General features: G+C 38.2%; 2 protein-coding genes across 3 annotated transcripts; one reads left to right on the top strand and one right to left on the bottom strand.

Moving 5' to 3' along the window:
- The first annotated feature begins 732 nt into the window (after positions 1-732).
- LOC148999561 (myb family transcription factor PHL7-like) lies at positions 733-11,319 on the top strand. Its single transcript, XM_089140186.1, has 7 exons — positions 733-854; positions 5,104-5,311; positions 6,536-6,612; positions 6,728-6,770; positions 6,987-7,038; positions 7,322-7,388; positions 10,401-11,319. Exons 2-7 carry the CDS (start codon positions 5,122-5,124, stop codon positions 10,974-10,976), a joined length of 1,005 nt encoding a protein of 334 aa, XP_088996312.1. The 5' UTR covers positions 733-854; positions 5,104-5,121; the 3' UTR covers positions 10,977-11,319.
- A 1,428-nt stretch (positions 11,320-12,747) lies between these two features.
- Positions 12,748-20,118, bottom strand: LOC148999560 (Phosphoglycerate mutase family protein). 2 transcript variants are annotated; one of them, XM_089140782.1, is made up of 5 exons: positions 19,741-20,118; positions 19,300-19,366; positions 18,926-19,105; positions 14,702-14,819; positions 12,748-14,141 (listed from the first exon to the last, which is right to left on the bottom strand). In XM_089140782.1, the coding sequence occupies exons 1-5, from the start codon at positions 19,979-19,981 to the stop codon at positions 14,076-14,078; spliced, it is 672 nt and encodes a 223-aa protein (XP_088996908.1). In that variant the 5' UTR covers positions 19,982-20,118; the 3' UTR covers positions 12,748-14,075. The 2 variants fall into 2 exon arrangements, with proteins under 2 accessions (XP_088996908.1, XP_088996907.1); XM_089140781.1 differs by having other exon boundaries at positions 12,749-14,141; positions 19,267-19,366; positions 19,741-20,117.
- Between the last annotated feature and the right edge of the window lie 1,277 nt (positions 20,119-21,395).

Genomic DNA, 21,395 nt, shown 5'->3' with positions numbered 1-21,395 from the left:
AGCTATCGGATGAACTCTCCAGTTTCCTAGTCTCATTGCCTCAAAGTTTCACAATCTCTCTTTCTTTTTTTTTTTTTTTTTTCTTCTTCTTCTTCTTTTTCTTTTTTTTCTTCTTTTTTTTTTTTTTTTTTTTTTTTTTTTTCTCTTTGGTAAACATAGATCATTCTTTTTGAATTTATGTATATATGGCCACTTTACAAGCATAATTATTTGGCAAGGGGGCTAGAAAGTTTGGTTTGACTGGACCACCCTGTCTCGAACTCCTTTGGTTACCCCTGGTTTGAGGAGTCTAATATGAATTAGGATCATCTCCCCCTCAGGAGAGTACAGAGTACTCCCAGACGGCTTCCCAACCAACAAAACATAGTGGGCCCACATGTGAAAATATGAAGAAAAAAATTTCCAACATGTGTTTTTCACCTGTGAGCCCAACTGTTTTTGTGGTTTGAAAGCCGTCAGGTACTCAGTCTAATATATCTATCATGTTTGGTAAACTAAAATAATAGAATAATAAATAAATAAAATAAAATAAAATAACTTTACAAACATAGGTTGTAAATTTAATGTGCAGTGAATGAAATCCTTTTTCAACCAAAAAAAAAAAGCTATTTATTCCGAGATCATATATTCCAATCTAACGGAGATTGCTGTGTATCGGATCGTTCTGTAGTCCCAGCTTTATTCTCACGCCCTATAAAATAAAATTCGCATCTTTCTTCCTGCACGGCTCCTTTGAACCTCGCGTCGAATCTGGAGTCTTGGACTACCTTCTCGCCAGAGCCACCTAAGATTATAGTTTCTCTTCTCCCTTCCTGCTCTTCTCAGGTGAACCAACGAATTCTGCGTTTTTCCAAGTGAGTTTTTTGATTCTTCGACGTAATTATGGTTTCTATTGCACATAATCTGCTTATTTTATCTTTCACTTGAATTGATCGATCATTGGATACCTTACATTTTAGAAAATGAAGTGTTGAGATTGAATTTTCTGAGTTTTATTTCCATTTTACTTAGTAACTGTTGGGCTTTGGCTGAAAATTTTTGTAATCCGGTAATGCAGTCTGGGAAAAATTTTCCAACGGAACCCTGTCGATAAAATTACCAGACTTATATGTGCTATTCTGGTTTGGGTATTAAAAAATTTGGGGAAAGCAGCTATGGGTTGTGGTCAACGGTGTTTAGAATGATCCGTACTCCAGAAAAAGCTTAAATTTATGTTTATGCTGTAAGTTCTATTTTATTTTATATTTTTTTTGAACTTTTATTCTGTCATCGTTGTTCCTGAAAGTGGGATTAGAATGATGGCTAGGTCATCTACGGGAAAGGGGAAAATGAAAAAATGGAAAACCAGGATGAAGGAACAGAGAAACTAGAGCTGCAAGCTGACCCTCTGGTTATAGTTTATATCAAACAAAAACACTTAATAGTGTTACAGTCCCACTATCCGTCCTTTTCATGATTTGAGTTTATTGTGGAAACTCATCTTGACAAGTATGTTACTACATTTCCTTGGAAATTTATTCGAGAAATTTATATTTTTGAATTGGATCATCTATCACTTAGTTCTTTACTTCTTTTGAAGTTGGTCCAGTGGTTCTCAAGCGGTTCAGTGTGTGTTATTTTTTGAGCATGCGTGTATTCTCTTACTGGGCTCCTAAATGGAGTTTGGTTTCTTGATCTGAATGAAGATCTAATGACTGCCATTTTTGTTTGTGATGCATTTGTTCTAGCGTCTAACTTAAGGGAGCTATCTTTTGTACCCAGATTTAATATACAGTTGCAAAAATGACTTCTTGATAGTCTAAACTGCTACCTGGGTACTCTCTAGTTTTCTACCGGAGACACTGTTGAAGTACTCAGATGCTGATCTCAAGTTATTGATTAATCATCCAGTTATCCATTTCGTTGGAGAACATGTCATTAATTGAAGGTGTGGAAGAGGGGTGTGCTTTCATGGAGTCTTGAGTCTTGAAATCCTTTAGTGCCTTTGTAAATAAAAATTGTGTTTTGGTCCCTAATCCATTCCTTGGTGTAGAAGATCATTTTTTCTTGCTAGCTCTGCTAATGACCTGTACTTATCTTCCCATATCTCCTGACTTATGTTTTGAAATTTGTGTTGAAATCTTAGGTTATATTTTTGGTAGTTTCCAATTATTCTTTTTCTTGTACTGTCCCAAGATACCAGGGGCAGCAGTGGTAGTTTGTGAGTTAGAAGTCCTAATTTTAGTAAGTTTACAATCTTTGCTATTATAAATAATAAATCCCGCAATTAAGAATATAAGCCCTATTGCAGGATCTCTTGTTCTCATATAACCTACGACTCTCTTCGCCTTCTTCTCTTCATCTTCTCTTTTCATTCTTCTTCTTCTATGTTCATAACTTAGTTACATGTTTTGATTTTTAAAATGGTATCAGAGCCTTAATCTAAGGCCTGCGTTGCTAACTTTTCCTTAGAGTTTTGAGATTCCACCGTAATATCTCTTCTTCTTTACCCTCTTCACCTATGACAACACTTGTTGCTTATTTTGGTTGCTTCTGAATCAGACAATAAAATAAATGAAGAACTGAATCTTCAAGGTTTGAGTCTGCATCTAATTCCAGCCAGCAATAGCATATACTGAGATTTATTCAAAATTTTGTGTGGTGTCTTCAAGTCTCGTGAGGGTACTACGATGTTAATGACCTATATGCTACTTATTAGAAGAGCTTGATGCCTAATTGGAGCAGTTTCACAGTCTGGATCCTCTGCAAGGGATGTTCCCAGTATAGCTGGCGGGACCCTGTTTTTGAAGCTTTTTTTTTTCTTTCTGTGATCTGAATCTTCCCTTTAGATGCCCTTGATCTCACTTGATTGGTCTCTGTTTTTGGGGTTTATCCCCATACTCTAGTTGCGAATTTGCATTCAGTTGGCTATTCATAGCCTTAGTTGGTTCAGTTGTATTTGCAGCGCTTCTTACCCTGTGTTTTTGGCTATTCCTTCTAGTTCTCTTTATTGCTTTGAGTCTAGAGGTTGACAATTGATTCTCATTCTCCCATTGCATAGTTTCCATTTTGTTTCCCATAAAAAAAAGTAGTTTCTATTTTGTTGGATGCATCACTTTCAAGAAGTTGAGCGGTCACAATTTGACTTTCCTTTTTTTCCTCCTTTCGTGGGTTGGTTAGTTTCCTAATTGAGATTTAACAACAATGCTATTACCTGTTTTATTTTATCTTACTTTCCTTTTCACTTGCTCACCATAAATTCCCTTCTTTTATTTCGTATTCCCTCATGTCCCATGATATTCTTTCATTTTATTTGTTTCCTTATTTATAATTACCTCCAAATCTGTTTTCCTGTTATTTTCTCTCTATTCAGCCCTTCTTTCCATTATTAATGCTTCATCTATTGCCCTTCATTCTGGCTTTGGTTCTCATTTTTTTATTTAATATATTTCGCATGACTTGGTCACTGCTGATGTCATCCTAATTGTTTCTCTTTTTTCTTGGATTCCTTTTCTTATTCCTTATTTGGTGAGAGATTTTTGTCTTTATTTTTCTATTTTAGTCTCTTGTCATAAGGAGAAGGAAGTTTCTACTTAGTTGGTCATGAAATTGTCCCCAAAAAAAATTCCCATTATGGCTTTCCCTTCTACTTTGCCATTATGGGTGGATCCCTCTTTGTGGCCAGAATTTACAGAATTGCCATGGGGCTCCTATGCTAACCATTTTTTGGTGGAATCTTGTTACCCCAGCTTGAAAATCAAATATTTTGAAGATTGGCACTTGTGCAGCCATTATTTCTATCGTAAAAGGTGCATTGATAATTTCTGGAATCTGGTTGCACGGCTATTGTTTGGTTATCATTTTGTCTAGTTCACATGTAGTGCTACACGTGAGGGGGAGATTGGAGATTTATTCTATATCTACTCAAGGTTGTTGAAGAGCATTATTCGTGAAGATCTTTATCCTCCTAAGATGGTAGTCGACAGCAACACCTATCTACTTGGTTTGTAGTAACCTTGTTAGGATCCCAAATTCAATTGAGAAAAATGTTGTTGCAATGTGAATTAAATGGGGACATATTGCAGGCTTGGTTGGAGTTAGTTAAGAAAACTGGAAACAAAAGGAAGAAAGCCTTAGAACTCACAGCTGCTCTGGTGTAAGTCCTCCCTCTCCGACAGGTAACCTGACGGCCCAACTTTGCTCTCAATTCTCATCCCACCTGTTCCTTGTACGTCTCTCCCACCTGAGGGCTGTGGGCCCAACCCTCTCTTACGGCTATAGACCCGTTTAACTAAGGGTCTAACAAACTCATACAACCTTTTACCAACTTACTTGGTCTACGGTAACTCATACTGCCTTTTTTTCTATTTGATATGCAGTAATCCATACAGCCTTCATACCTACATACTTGGTCTGCAGTAATCCAATGTCTTTTACCTATCCATACTTGTAATTACTGCTTGCCTTTTTATGAAGAGCTTATATGCAACATTGGAATTGCTTTTTTTACCTACTTATGTGGACATTCTGCACATTTTCATTGCTTGATGGTTCGTTTGACATTAATAATGTTCTTTTAAAGTTGTTGTTGATTATCTCCTACTGAAGTTCGCTCGGTGTTTATTGGTGTTGGCTTGTCTCGAGAGTGATGAAGCTTTTAATATACGCTCTTGTTATTCCAAGCTGGAGCCCTTGTTTTGTATGCTCTAGCTTGAGGGGGGGTCTTGAAATCTTAGGTTATGTTTTAGGTAGTTTCCAATTACTCTTTTATTCTTATAAATTTTTCCAAGATACCAGGGGCAGCAGTGGTAGTTTGTGTTTAGTTAGAACTCCTAATGTTAGTAAGTTTGCAATCCTTTCTATTATAAATAAAATAAAGCCTGCAATTAGGAATACAAGCCCTATGGTAGGATCTCTTGTTCTCATATAACCTACGACTCTCTTCTCCTTCTTCTCTTCATCTTCTCTCTTCATTCTTCTTCTTCCCTGTTCATTACTTATTTACAGGTTTTGATTTCTAACATCTTAATTTTACCTTGTTCTATAATTTTATGTGGTAGCTGTAGGATTTTCACTTTGTATTATATGTTCTTCATTTTTTGAATTTGGACATAATTTCTGTAGCTTGTAGATAAATGAAACATGAATCAACCTAAGACTGTTTCAAATTCAAGCTCAGTTCGCCCTTTACTTCCTCGGTGGGATTTAGTGAGTCCTTCTGAGAGCAGAGGGAGCACCAAAACTATTCTGAGCTCAAGGCAACGGTTGCGCTGGACACAGGAGCTCCATGAACGTTTTGTGGATGCTGTGGAGAAACTTGGCGGACCAGATAGTGAGTTTACTAGACCTGTATTTTCAATTCTTGAAATTCACATAATATATAAATACATTTGTTATGCTTTCCTACATGTGGTGAAGTGATAAGTTATGGGATCGCTCTTTCTTATTTGGCTTTTTCTACTTCTTTTTCAATTCCCAGTTTTTTTTTTTTTTTACAGTTTAGAGTTGGTCATAATATTTTATGAATCAGTTACTCAAGGTACGGTAGTTCAATCTTGTGCAAGGAAAGAAAGACAAAAATATTCTTTAGTTCTCTGGTTTCAACCATCACCAACATCATTCAGGGCATGCTGAATCCAGTATAAAACTGTATGATTAAGAGGATTAATTGAGTGCTGTTCGATTTGTCCCATTCTCTCCTATGAAGGCCTTTTGGCTGTCAAGATGAGACAAAATCTAGACAAAACTTGAAATTTCAGTGGAAATATGTACATATTTAAGTATTGCATGTGGTTTTATTTTGGGCCTTTAAGATACTGAATGAAACATGGAACACTGGTTATGGAGGAGTGTGGAAGGAGAGAAGCCTTCGCCTGGCATGCTTTTTCAATTAATTCTTTAACAAGTCCATAATTATATTACTAGATCATAAGAAAAACAGAAGAAATCAAGAAAATCTCATAATTCTGAAAATCCTAAGTAGGTAGACTGCCTTAAGTAGCATAAACTCTGAAACCCCTAGCTAATTTGAATTATTGGAGCCTAAATTTTTGGATGACTTGTCGTATGACTTGTGCCCCATACAACTAACCTTATGATGGTTCTTTTAATGTCTAAACCAAGGAAGGTTATACCTTCTAAATAACTTCTGCCTCGCACAACTAACTAAAGATGATTCTGTAATTACCAAAACCAACGCCTTCTCCATCACCTTGACCCCATGAATAATTTAATATGATTTTTTTTCAGCCGTTATATTTTTAGCCCCATAAAAATAAAACTCAAACAATTATAAGCTCACAACCAAGACATATTAAAATAGGCCTCAATTTTGACCAGTTCTTCAATACATATTCTGACCACTGTAATTGATTTTGTTGGGTGGAGTCAACAATAGCCGACCCCATTTAGTTGGGATAAGGCTTCTTGTTGTTGTTGTAGTCAACAATTTTTTAATTGGTTGTCGCGTGCATGCCCGCGGTGTGGGTGTTCTGGTGCAGTTTCTTTATATGATGACTTGTTATTACCATGGTTATGTTTCTTTACTATCTTACAGGGGCTACTCCTAAAGGTGTCCTTAGAGCCATGGGGGTACTCGGTTTGACGACTTTCCATGTCAAAAGTCACTTACAGGTATTATGCCAATCTCATCCTTCCAGTTGTACTTTCTTCTCACTTCCCACGGGAATCAGTGCCCCCTCAGGGGGGCCGGGATGGGTTTTAATTCCTGTTATTCTGTTCTGTCCAGAAATATCGACTTGCAGCGCACTCACCAGAGCCTTCAGCTGATGGTTCGTGTATCTAACTTGCACTGAAGGAATTCTCTTTGTTGATAAACTAAATAGTTATCGTAATATTTTTGTTTCTTGAAGAGCATGAAGTATAGAATTAGAAATTTTTTCCTTCGTTTGAGTATTCTCTGAAGAAAATGGGGAGTACTTGACAAGTAAGTTACAGCCCTTATTGAAGAATCAGGGAAGTTATTTTATTATTCTTTGTCAATGTAGGTAAAATAAAGAAACTAGAAGGCAACATGACTTCCAGCTCAGATGGTTCCTCGTGAGTGAAAACTTTCTTTTCATGTCCTATGGTTCCCAAATATTTGATTGTAAACTAAACTCCACACTGCTTGTGGGCTTTAGACATATTGAAACAAAGGAAAGATTGAATGTTAATACCTTGATGGTTTGACCATCAGTGACGTGTTGGAGTTCCGGTTTACAAACACAGTAGATGATATGAACCATTTAAATATAATTTTGTTGAAATATATGTTACTGTTTCAGTATGTCTCACATAGAATCTATTTTGATTGGAGGAAATGTCGAATATTTGTTTGCAGCAAGGTAGAAAATACTTTAGCACTTAAGCAGACAGACGAGAAAAAGCAGCCGTACAAGCCACCTGAGGCAAGTCATTCTCTGTTCACTTCTTTGGTTTGCTTATGGTGGATAAATTACTGTCAAGATCCTTTCTGGTTTTCTTGTTTACTTTCCTGCTTCTTTTCTTCTAGTCCCTTCTGTCTTGTTCTTCTAGTAAGATCTGATGCCAATGTAAAACATAGATACCAAAACTTGAGTGCAAGGGCAAATGAATGCCTTTTAGACGTAGGAAGAATCAAAGTTACACTGATAAAAAGTAGAATGCATTAACTGAATCTCCAACTGCCATGGTGATCTTTGACTTCAGTCAATTGAGGGATCGATGGATGGAAAACGTATACGTTGCGTTACTAATGCTTGGCATGGTGACCAAGGTTTTAAATCTAAAACAATGTCGTCAATATGGTAACTGGTTGATACAGATTCATCACCAAATTGGGCTTACATATTTAGGAATAAGTCTATTGTTGGGTTCTCTATGTTGTATGCCTCTTTTATGGGTGTAAAATATGGGCAGTTAGGTTTTACATGAAATTAGGTGACTTTTAATGCAAACTTAATTTTTATTTTATGTTTAAATTTATCTGGTATGGTTGCTTTGAACAAGTGGTTCAAATTAAGTTAGTAATTTTTTCTTATGTTTGAATTGATCTGGGATGGCTGGTTTGAACAAGTGGTTCAATTTAAGTTAGTTGGGAATATTTTCTTACTGGCAGGGAATGTTCTCTTTTAAGTTATAACTGACTCTGTTTCGAGTCTAGTTTAGCCTAGTCAGTTTAAGTTACCTTAGAGAATAGAGGCTAAGGATTGAGTTAGGCCTTTGCTATTTGGTGTAGAATCTATTTTTGAGTCTTTTATATAAGGTTGTAATAGGGAGTCGGGCAAGTATTGAAAACAAATTCATGACTGGAATTTTGAGTTTTCTTAACAGAAATGGTGAGGTACAATGAAACAGCATGGTTGTGTGACCATCTTCTTCTCCCTTCCCCCTCCACCCCCTGCCCCTACTTCCCTGTTATGCGGTCTCTTCTCCCCCAAACTGCTGAGATTTCCGCTGAGTTCAAGGACATTTTCATTAAACAAGCTAGTATCAATGTACTGTGACAACTTTACATTTAAAGCATACCAGGCCCCCCCCACCCCACCCCCACCCACCCTCTTCCATTTTCTTTTTGTTTTGCCATTCGATTACTAAATTCACCAACCAAATTAACCATCAAAACATCCCCAAATCAGGTTTGAATTACCCTCTTGACCTCCAATAGGTTGGTGCAATTTTTTCTGAGCAAAAACCCTTGACTTCCTATCCCATCTCTAAGACTCTAACCATCAAATTCTTTGAATCCAAAATTAATTCTAGTCCAGCCATCAAAAACCTTCCAAACTTTGACCACATCATTATGGAAAACAAAATCTTTCCAATTGTTGCTCACATCATTACCTAACCGTAGACAATAGTGGATCCCCCTTTGCTACCAAATAGAAGCTATGTAGACTACTATTGTCACAGTAGTAGAAGCTTCTACATTTGTATCCATTTAGGAGAATGTGGATGCATCTAAATCTAATCAAATATGTACATGGTAATCACCTATTGGACTGAATATTATTTGGTTTTGTTTAGTATGCAATAAATTTACCCTATTGGCTATTTATTTAATTTTTTAAGATTAAATAATATGTTTACTCATAATCAAAATAAAAAATTCATAGGAAAATCAAACACTGCGAAGAGTAAAAGAAAGGATAATTACTGAATTCTTGAATCGCATCCCTAACGCTCATAACAAAATGGCAAGTTGTCAACAGATTTTATCCATGTTCATATCCACTTAGGAAATCTGTATTAAAAAAGTTACCATTCCGTTCCCATCTGAATCCCTATGAAATCATATAGGATATTATCCTAATTGGATGCGAATATGGTAATACCACCATCCAAGCCGAAACCAATCCATTTACATTCTCAGGGAAAATTTCTTCCTCGAACCAACTCTTTAATCTGGTAGAAATTTTTGTTGGGCTGAGAGCTGAAGACATAATTAGAACATGAAAAATAGAAATTTATTGCCAACCTAACACATCGTGCATATACCCACTGTGCCATAGAAATGATTGTAAATGGCAGCAAAACAGAACTCTTGCATGTCTTTGACATATGTTGGTTTCCCATTGAAATGATTTTAATGCATCATCAGCACATAGATCGATTGGTTTTTTTTTTGTGTGTGTGTGTGTGTGTGTGTGTGTGGGGGGGGGGTTGAGAAATGATAAGATAACCTTAAGAAAAGTGGTGAGAAAGGAGAAGGATAAGATAAGAAATGATCATATTAGAGTTGGTCTAGGAGTTGCTCCCCTAAGTGATAAGCTTCGAGAAAGTCGTTTGAGGTGGCATGGCCATGTTCAACGGAGACTTATAAATGCCCATGTACGGAGAAGTGATAAATCCAGATTGAAGGAATTAGAAGAGCTAAGGGCACACCTAAGATAACCTTAAGAGAAGTGGCAAGAAAGGATATGCATAGCTTAGGCCCTGTATCTAGCATGGCCTCAAACAAAACTGATTGGAAGGCAAGAATCCATGTAGCTAACCCCATTTAGTTGGGACAAGGCTTATTGTTGTTGTGGGGGGGGGGGGGGAGGTTTGGAATGATGAAAATTGGTATAATTAGAGCATAAACTTCAAGGGGTAGAGCCATGATATTGCAAAAATAACAGCGAGAAATTGACATGAAAATGCAAGAACATCAAATAATTTATTTTTGGAAGTTTATATCATTTGATACTGCCAAAGGGCTGGGGGTGCATGTAAATTTCAGAATTTTGCTGAAGTTCTTGGGGGACCTGGCCTTGGGTTGGTTGGCTTCTTCCATCTGGCTCGATCCCTGTTGCTTCGCCATTCCCATCTTCGTCCCTGTCCCATCCTCAATCCCCAAAACATTTCAAAGGAAAAAACCATGTCTGTTTGTAGTTTGGTCTCTTTTGCATCTGGAGAATATGTCTGACCTTTAGTGTATTTTGTAATCTGACATCCAACAGGTGCCAAAACAGTTACAGATTGGGGAAGTGGACCAAGGCAAATTCCAGAAGGTCACTGAAGAGCATCAGCGGCCTAGCGCTAATTTAATTGAGGTGCCTGTTTCAGAGACTCTTGCCCCTTTTACAGTTGGCAGTCTCCAGGAATCTGTCAAGAGTGATCCATCAGTTCCCACTTCAACATCTGGGTCGCTCTCCCAAGATGCTGCTGCCAATGAATGCTCCCCTGCTCCCAGCTCAGATCACGACACCCACAAATCCTTCCAGACCGAACAATCGGCCCCATCATCGTTCAAGCCTTCTATTCAAGGGGAGATTACAAAGGAACCTGACCCTGTCTCAGCTGTCCCAGAACCAGAGAAGAATGAACAGTCGACTGCTACTACTCCAGGAATTGGGTCTCCAATCAAGGATAAGGCTGCCATGACACATCCTGACTCTGCTGTTGAATCTTTCTCATCTTCCTATGAACCGTTTGTTTCGGATAGTAACGATTGCCTTGTTAGATCCCCAGCTGAGACCCCAGATGGTGAGAAGTTAGCAAAGAGACAGAGAGTGGACGGAGGATCAGCATGTTAATAAACAACTAAAGATAGGGTTGCATACTACAACCGGACTTGAGGCCTAGGCTGGGTAAGTAAGAGTGGTTTTCATGTTTCAGGCAATGATATATGGTATACTTGTGTATGAATGGTAAACGCATGTCAGAGCTTTACCAAGAAAAAGATAAAACGCACTTCAGAGCCTTTCCTGTTATCTTTTTTGTATTGTAGTCTTTTTAAGAGGTGTTGGAGAACTAGGAGCTGGATTTAGGATTTGTATTGTGTATTTTATATATATATATTTTTTCTGAGGCTTGTTCTCATGTTCATTCTTTGACTTGTATTGTCATTCTATTCTTGGGCACTGGTATGCTTTCTGGTTTCTCACTTCTCAGTCCTCATACGCGTTCGAATGCATTATTACAGTTTTTTTTTTTTTTTTTTGAGTATTGTTCCTAACTCAATTTATCCCGTACCGTAGAGCCTTTGGTCCCTAATGCCTGAGTAGTTATCCTGTATAACACTTCTGAGAGCTCCTTTGGGGGGATCTTTTGAGAGGTATCCCTATTAGTTTGGGTGCCAATGCAAATGGTCTGGAACTAATTCTAGAAGCTAGGGTTTCTGAGGTAATGGTGAGAGGTCCACAGATGATCCCAGTTTGTCCAGATAAAATCAATTTGGATTGCACATCGATGAGCCAAATTTATCCTGTTCTTCACTTTAGCCGTAGTTAATTCAGGTCAAGCGTAGGTACCACTCCAGCAATAGATCACACACCCTGGCGTGTTATTCCCTGGCAACACCCGACCTCTTGGTTTGTATGATGTACTACACTTGCACAAAATATCATCATAAGTTTAGATATAAATATTGTTTCAAGCAAGGTTTAAAGTATTGATATTCGAGTATTGTATCAGTCAGGTGATTTTAAGAAATGAATTGTCCTGTATTGAGTATTGTATCGCTCTCACTAATGTATTTTAATGTAATTCAATGGAGAGACGTATCAAGATATATCGTATCGGTTGGGTCAATGGATACGTATCGGCTAGTATCGTATGGTATCGTGGGATACTTTAAACCTTGGTTTCAAGAATGGGATAGGCATTATTACGTATCTGGTTCCCTCTGCAGAGCGTGCAACAGTGGCTGGAATTACAATTTATATCTGAGGCGCTTGTCCAGTCGGTTTGGCTATTCAAACAGTCAAGACCTCCTTTTCTCCTTTTATGTTTTTGAAATCAGTAAAACTGAGAGCTTGTTTGCTTGTAAAGGAAGGAAAGTGAAAAATTATAAACAATAAAAGCAATTTTGGTAATCATGATCCATTTTATTATATAAATTTCATATCATATTTAGTAATGATATACTTTACATGTTTTTTTTGGGTAAACATTCATCTTTTTTTACTTGTTAAAATCAAAAGATAACAGAGCACTTGGGAGATTACCCCATTAAACTGGGGGTTTGCAGGACCAGTACACTAGTTACTCTCTTTCTCGAGAGTTTTTGGGTAGTTTGATTGTATTTGATTCCTTTCTTTGAAAATTTTCGAGTGATATTATTATCCAATGATACTTATTAAATTTATTCTAAACTCTTTAGATTAAAATATTTTACGTGACTGAATCTCTAAACCCCTCAAAAAAAAAGAACCCTAATTCAATTTGATTTGAGGGTGCTACTTTGGAGGGCGATGACTGTCCATTGATACGATGGCTTTCCTGGGCAGTTCACCCTCTTTGCTTACCAAACAGAGCAACCACCAAGCTGGCTGTAGTGCATAAGACAAAGATTGACCACGGGCCACTAGTGTAAATAGGGGATATTCTTCAACCCTGCACATTTAATGCCCAGGATGACCGCCATGTGGTCAGGTTTAATCCCGACTACTCGTTGCATATCTTCTGCAATTAAGTGGTTTAAAGCAACGAGTAACCGAATTTAAGACCTGACCATGTGACAACCATCCATCGGTACTTTACGATCCTTGTAAATTTTACCGAAAAACGATCCTAGTTGATTGTAACCCAGCCACATTGTGATTTCTCTGAACGTATTTGTGTGTGGTTGATAATTCCAGAATCACGCCGGCCAAGTCTTTACGGAGACACTGGACAAAACTGGAACAATACAGAAAATTACACCAGTCAATCTTGAAACACATTTAAAGAAGTGTCATGAAAACCCGAAGCTTGTCAAGGACCTTCACTTCACTTGGGGAACCGAGAATGCATGCTTCGTTGCTACATTTACCAGTTCTATGCATTTTGGTTTTCAGGATAAATACACCAAACCCATGACTTGTTCAGGAATCCTCCCCTCCCCAAGCAATATCCTTCCTACAATATTTGTCGTATGAAGCCTCTAGACTACTGTAAATCTAAACATCCGGGTGAACCCATACATACAAGACGGTCTGCAAGTTAACTACCACCAATGCAGACATGAAGTTTCAACTCCGGTGGAACGGCGCTTATGTCAACAGCCTTCTAACTTGACTTGCTTCACACTGTTGTACGGATGTAAATTAACCCCAACAAAGAAAATTCCAAGCATTCTTGATACTACAGTAACTGGATTCTCAGGATCTTACCTTTGGCTTCTTCACATCAGTTCAGATGATGGGCTTTGGAAGGTACCAGTATTTGATCCTTCACCTACAAGGGAGAACATTGTGATTTCTATCATTGAGACAATCAGAGCTCCAGGTTCCTCCACATCACTTGATAGCTGACTACATTGTTCCACACTCCGTATCCATGATACCTGATTGCTCGACAAGTTGCATACAGTTTTATACTGTTGTCAGGGCAGTTTGGCTATTAAAGAAGATTTGGCTATTATCCTTACTCCTGAACCGAAAGCTGATTCAAAAGCGAATGCTATACATTTTATAGGGGAACATTTCCAAAGATAAAACCTTTCCTTCATGCAGTATAATTTCTGTGCTCCCCCACCATATTATATGGCCTGATTTTGCATAAAACAGAGATTAAACAAGACGGTAGATTGACATCTTATCAAACAGCTACAGGCATCCAAAGTCTGAAAGATGAGGGAGTGGAGAGAAAGGAAAACTAAGGGGAAAGATCAAGGGGTGACTTTTGCCGCTAAAAAATTTACTCTGATCCTATTAACTCGAATTGGGTTTCACTATGCCATGAAGCTTCCACCCACCAAGACCTGCCAAAGAAAATGCCTGCAAATGAAGCAGAACCTGATCAATGTCATTCAATGAAATAAGGAAACTTGGTGTTGCAATACTGCATCAGAAAAAGAGAATCTCCATCTAAACTATCCCTAAATAACACCCTGCAGCAACTAAGTGGTACAACATCAACTGAAGATGTAAAATGCATACCACACACATCAAGAAGTTACATATATTAGACAACATTTTGTGAGATGCATGAATATTTTTAACATAAAAGAAAGACTACAGGATTGTATCTTCATTTAGCCGAGATAGCTCACCCCCCCCCACCCTAGACCACACCACCACCACACATCCAACCCAAAAAAGAAAAAATAGATGGATTTGCCTAAAGGGAGCAGTAGAGTACAAAGTAACTGCTAGAGGCACATTAACAGTTTAAAATTGAATTAGGGCATGCAGTGTAAAGAATATAAATCTATGCTCTTGGAACCAAGAAGATTATTGGTGGAATATTCCTTTAGCTGGGGCTGGAATTTTTTACTAATTAAAACAAGTAATCAATTCACAAAATTTTAGGTTTTGCATATTAACAGATGTCTAACCTCGTCCCAAGACTTTCCAGTAGCTTCAAGTAAAGCAGCATTGCATGTCTTCAGCTCTACCATAGCACCTGAGAACATTGAGGCAGCCTCTTCCCATCCCCTGTTATGTCCCATGCACCTGTACAAGGACTGAGTATTAGGTGATGCCACTTATATCTACAAGTCTATAATACAGATAAATCATATAAATGAGCTTACTTTATTGGGAACATGCTGTAGGTTGGAATATGTATCTGTTGGGTTTTGATCCATGAGCTTTCAATGTAAACCACTTTAATGTGCCTATATATGGGCAGAGGTTAGGCATTCAGGACTAGCTAGATAGTTAACTATATTTTCTTTTTTTCTCTTGGGTGTAGTTACCTAATCTATCTTATGGAGGGAAAGGGAAGATGAGAACTAGGAGTTTTGAACCCAAGGCCTCCTAATAAAGTAGGCTTTTACGCTCCATGCTATACAAAATGAACTGGCAGCTGTTTTCAAAAGATTAAATTATTAAATGCTATGGTTAGGTTGTATTAGGAATTTAGGATTTTGAAGTCCTGTCCTATTTGGAGTCAGTCTCCTTTGTTGTTTCAGTTTCCTAGTCAGTTTATGTTAGCCCATAGGATAAGAAATGGGTTAGGCCTTCCTTCAAGTGCTTGAGTCTGTTTTGGGGGATCCAGAATTGTAAATGAATTTTGATGAATGAAAAATATTGTCTTTGCTGCCATCATGGTATGATCTTCCCTTGTGTGATTAGGACTTAATTGGCATTTGGCACAGCCAACACCTAGAGCTGAGGGTGCTTTGGGATTTGGACTATTCTCTCATCTTTCTACTATCAGTAATTCTGCCATTCAACTACCTGTGATTTTCTATCCTTCTTCCATTATTTTATTGTTCTCTCTGGCCCTCAGCTCCTTCATTGTGATCTCTCTCCCCTTTTCTGTTCAGTTCTTCTTCCCATCCCTGTGATTCCCATAGCAACATCACCACAACTCTTCTATTTTATATCCTCAGACAGCCCCCCAGTCTCTTAAACTCCCCTCCCTTTTCCCATAATGACATTATTTAAACCTATTCTCTAGGGTGTCTTCAGGAAAAAAAGAAAACAAAAACCAACATAAGTAATCACTTTCAATCTTTCCCAACCCTCTCTCTACCTCCCTCTATTCTCCCCTCTGTGATCCCCCCCCCCAAAAAAAAAAAGAAACTATCTAAGAAGTCCGTACAGCCAGGTGAAGCCAACTGCATCACATAACTTGACTTGACTTGGATCCATCTGAGTGTTGATTCTGTTATATGAATTTTTGTACCTAATCCGGATTTTGTTTCTCTGTTTTCTATTTACTTTAGTACTCTTTTAATTCTTAAAATCAGTATCATACTAATAACTACTACCAAAAATATTTTCCTTATTCTTACTATTTTTTTTTTTGCTATTCCAGGAAAAAGTAATTTTAGGATCAAAATTCAGGAAAACCAAAGGTCAACAAACTGCCTTTATGTATGGTGTAAGGTATAGTGGCATATGGATATAGCATCCTTGAGGAGTAGACACAGTTTAGCTTCCAGGGTCAGCCTTAACACAACTAGGTGATGATAACAAACAATTTCCCACACCTTTTTATTTTGATGAAATTGGGGACAAAATTGAACCCAGTGGCCCAGAAGCATGGTGAGACATCCAGAATAAAAGTCCGCATCTTATGGACATCTGATTAGATTCTTTTTACAAACAGCAGGCCTTTAAAGTGAGGACATGAAAAGTCTGATAAATAAATTTACTGTTACGAATTCAACCTGTCACATTGTAGTCTAATTCAATTTGTCATAGAAAAGACATTTACTAATTCCATAGCATTAACCATACAAATATTTGATGGTCTTGATGTAAGAAATTTACCCATTAACCGTGAGATCTAAGGTTTCTTGACAGCAGGGAATTCCTAATCTAGATGAGGAACAAGACGTCTTGAAACTCAAAAGTCAGACTCACTGGGGGCTAGGCTCAACTGATCTAAGCTCCAAGCCAGCTGTGCCAGCAGCTATCCTCATTGAAATCTAGTGTTGGTTGCCCAGCGACCTGAGATCTAATGTTTTTTTTTACAATGGAGGATTCCTGCTGAGGAAAAAAAGGTCTGGAACTCAAAAGTTGAAACCTCCAGGGGGCTAGGCTCAACTGCACTAGCCTCAAGCCAACTGCACCAGCAGTTATCCATAGTGAGATCTAGTGTTGGTCTCGAACACAAGCGATCTGGGTGAGCATGGGCTTGCGAACCACAGCATCACAAACTACACTCACAGTTGTTGTTATTTACAAGTCGTATATAGGAAATCAAGAAGGCAGGCTTCATAAGATTGGACTAATGAATAAGATTGCCCATGGGAAGGGGAAATATAAGTTTGTATTTTTACCAAACCTCACTTAATTTTTTTAAATTTACAAGAAAACTCCCTAGTTCACTCGATTCCCCTAAAGAGCTCCTTTCCAAGGTGAGATTGACTTATGTTAATCCAAATTCCAAATCAGAGAGGATGGGAAGAGATTTGGATCTGCAAACACAGAGTTTCCTGTGTTCTTTTTTTCTGGGTTTTGAGAATCATCCAAGAAAATTGATGACAAGGGTATCCAGAGAAAAAGATCACCACAACCGTGATTAGCCACAGTTGCGGGGTTCTTCGCTGGGAAGAGGAGCCCTTCAGCGAAGCTTGATGGAAAACATAGAGATTGAAGACATGGATTTGGGATTTTATTCCATTCTTATCCAATCCAACCCCATATCTAGCAATGCTTGAAACACTCAAACCCACCTATCTATCTATAAATGGTGAAAAAAAGCCCAACCAAAACAAGACTTTATGCCCCCAAATTCACTTCAATCACTCTCTGTCAACCACAAAAAACCTTCAAAATAAAGCATTCTTGGGATTTTTCAATTTTTTGTAAAATGAATCCTCAACCTGTTCAAACCATTTTCAAAAAAAATTAAAAATAAAATCCATGAATTATTTTCTTTTCCATTGTCCTCATCAAGAGAGAAAGGCTCCCATTAAACCCTAATAAGTTCTCTTATTTAGGGGAGTTAACTAAAAAGCTCTTTATCTAAAGAAATCAGAGAGTAAATTCGATTTGGCAAAGGAAAGAGAGGTTTGAGCGATTGTCTAACCTTCTCTCATACCTTCCCATCTTGCAAGGTGTGAAGAGAGTTTAATCTCCTGCAGCGTCAATGATTCTGCCATTCTCTAGTTTCTTGGTTTGGAATGAACAGATTGGACCTTACGGAATATGATGGGATGATTCAGCCATTAATAAGAAATCTGAACACTCTTCTTCAATTGAACATCAGCCCCAAAACCACAAATAAGATGCAAGCACTTCTAGAAACCCATACTACCCAACCATAAACAGCTGCAAATCTTCCATCATCTTCTCTCCCCTTCAACCTTTTACTATCTCAAACCCTATCGCATTCCCTCTATAGATCCCCAAAATTGCAATGTTGAAAACCCTCACCTTCTTTGGATGAAGGTGGGTGGTTTCCAGGGGTCTTTTTCTAGCACAAAGAGAGATTTTTCAGGCCACGGACGGTGGTGGGTATTTTCCAGCAAGGGGCCAAGGTGAATCAAGTGAACCAGGGAGTTTTCTTGTAGATTTTAAAAAACTAAGTGAGGTTTGGTAAAAACACAAACTTAAATTTCCCTTCACCCAATGGGCAAAATGATCATTTCAATTTCAAAGTCAACAGAAAAATAAAGGTGGGTAACTTGATATTTTGAAAAAAATCAATTGAAGGCAGTTTTGATATATTTCCCAATAAAGTGGGCAGTCAAGAATTTAGGCCCAACTTAAGTGGGTGCCATGAAAACATTTGAGATCTTACACAACATAAAAATATATTCAATCACATACTGCTATATGAGATTAGATTACCTGGTGGAATAGTTGATCTCAGTATCCCAACTCTTAGCTGGGTACTGCCAAACAACTGTATTTCTGGTGTGGTTCTTCCTAGTTTACATGAGTGACTCTCAACTGTTCTGGAAAACCTAACCCCATAACTAGTCAATGGAACCCCAAAGGCTTCCAAAATCAGAGCATATAGTTAGCTAAGTTTGGACTAATCTAGGCCATAACTGCCATGAGGACCTATTAGAACCCACCATCAGATTGTAACAGGTTTAGTTGTCCTTTAGCAATGGGAGAGAAGAAGAAAAACAAATTGAGTTAAAAAGACTTACATCACTGTCAGTATTTCGTCCCTTGAATATTCACAGACGGCTTTTTGAATGTGGTCAGCAGTCTGCCCATCCATTGCTGCAATGGAATAGAAGCTCGAAAATAAATGCACCTCAGCTTCTAAAAAGCCTCTGACTTGTTCTTGCATAATTTTAAGTGTCTCCCTTGTACGAGCAGCATCGCTGAGAAATTGCACCAATGAAAGAAGTTTCAAGGCTAAGGTTGCACCACTAACGTATAAAATAAACAGGCGGATTACTGGATTGGGATGATACAAAAACCATAATACTTGGAATTCTATACCATATAAACTGATTTTTTTTTCCTATAAGAAAAGTCTAACCTAGACAAGATAAGTTCAGGAATCCAACCCAACTGTTGAAGCTTGTGAGTAACACTAATAGCATCGGCTCGTCCAGCTTTACTTAATGGGCGTTCGTGATCTGAGTCAGCGAAAAATGAGAAGTAAAATCAAGAAGAATGCATGTTAAGCATGGGATGAGCTTTTCTTGGCCAGTTCATTGACAATATCCACATAACCAAGCAAGAATCAGTCATCTAACAATCGGACTGCTGAATAGAAAAAATAAATACGATCCAGACATCACATTAGCACCGTTGCCTTGTTGACAAATGTTCCTAACTCGATCAAATTCATGGATACAGAAAAACAAGAAGCAAATCTCCACAGGGTTCGCAACAAACAAGTTGTCAAGTGACTGAAACATCAAACCCTAACAATTGAATATGAATGAAAGGAAAAAAGAACACAACCTCGAGTTTACAGAAACCCCTGAAGCTGGAGTAGTTTGATTACCTCGTAATGTACGATCTTCCCAGGAGCTATCGGCGTGGCGAAGCAAAATGAGGCGACGGCTAAGAGAGTTGGAAGTAGTCTCTTGTGTAGTTTTAGTATCACCTTGGACGGCATCGGTGAGAAGAGATCGAGAAGAGAAACGGTTGGGCTTGACGATGAGGGGAGATGAGCGTGAAGAAAAGGTTGTGGAGAAGGGAGTTGGAGAGATTGAAATAGAGTTACATAGCAGAGCCGCTTTCATGGCGCCTCTAGGGAGCTAGAATTGGTCGTCGTCCCTTGCCGTATTTGGTGTATCTTCTTGTACTTTCATTCTCTTTTTCGGCTTCTTCTATTGTATTCTATTATCTCTTCCCTCCGTTTCATATGCATGTTCAGGCTGTTTTACCAACAGATATCCATTAAGTCATTTACATCATTACCAAACAAAAAAGACATTAAAAAAAATTCAATTACAAATACCCCTTCTTGTTACGAAACTAGGTACAGTGATGATGACCCTTAAAGAAGGTTAAGTGATGATGTCACCACTAAATAAAAAATCAAAAGACCAATTTTATACCTTCTCGGAAAAAGTACAAAAATTTAAAATTTCATCCGTGCCCCCCTTTTTTTGTGGTCGGGACCTCGGGGTAGCACAAAGCTTTTGAGGATCCGGATTAAATGACCTTCTCAAAATACCCTTCTCATGAAATTTAAAAAGAATAAAATTACTAAAATATATCTATATTTGATTAGATATCCTTTCCATAGGTGGGTGGAGAGATTCCCTCTTCACCCATCTCCATCCTTCATCCTCCATCCTATCGGAAATCACTCACTCGCCCGACTATGCCGGAAACCATTGCCCACCCAAACCTACTACGGAAGAAAGGGAAAACCTCACACTACTCAAAGTCTCAAACCTAAAATCTTGCCTTTCTACCATCTCTGCTACCGATACCATCAATGTTAGTAATTAATGCCACCTCTACAACAAATTAGAAGACACCGAGCAAAACCAAAAACCCTACAACAATGAGCCAAACAAATGTGAACCAAAGAGGAGCTTGCCCAAAGACTAGATCACTACCTTCATTCCGACCTCACAAAACCCTAATTTTGCAACACAGGCGCCAACGCACATAGCATTTGTGTAGCCACACTAGTAGGTAGTTCCACTAACGCCACAAACTAGATTGGTTTGAAAGCAATGGGGCAAGGTAGGCAAACTGAAGAGGAAAGATTTGGAAAGATTCTTGCATGATTGAAGGTGCCAAAGTGCGAATCAAAAGGGTAGTCACGTGTTGAGGTAAGAATGCTTTAAAAAAAAACTCTCTTTCCAAGCTTTCTTCTTGGTATTTTGATAGATTGTTGGCTTTATGGATGAGATTGGTGAGTTGGGTTGAATGGAATGATTGTTCTTACTCCCCATTGTGTTTTCCAATCCCATTAAGGGATGAATCATGATTTCTCTTCGTTTTTAGACCGATTCATCCTCTCTGAGATGTTCGTGGGCAACTCTCTAATAACCAAATTGGGGCTTATTGGAGACTAATTGGGGTGTTTGAAAGGTGTTTTTCAAGACATTATTTCCATCCTATTGAGACCCCAAAAGTTTGGGTTTCGAAAAGGGCAAGAAGAGGCTTTTTATGTTTGAAGCCTATGGGTGGTTGACT

Source organism: Hakea prostrata, chromosome 11 (assembly GCF_041222555.1).
Source record: "Hakea prostrata isolate BN-2017 chromosome 11, UWA_Hpros_2, whole genome shotgun sequence".
Lineage (NCBI taxonomy): Eukaryota > Viridiplantae > Streptophyta > Magnoliopsida > Proteales > Proteaceae > Hakea > Hakea prostrata.
Note: the sequence above shows the minus strand (reverse complement) of the source record. Positions and strands in the feature narration are given on the sequence as shown.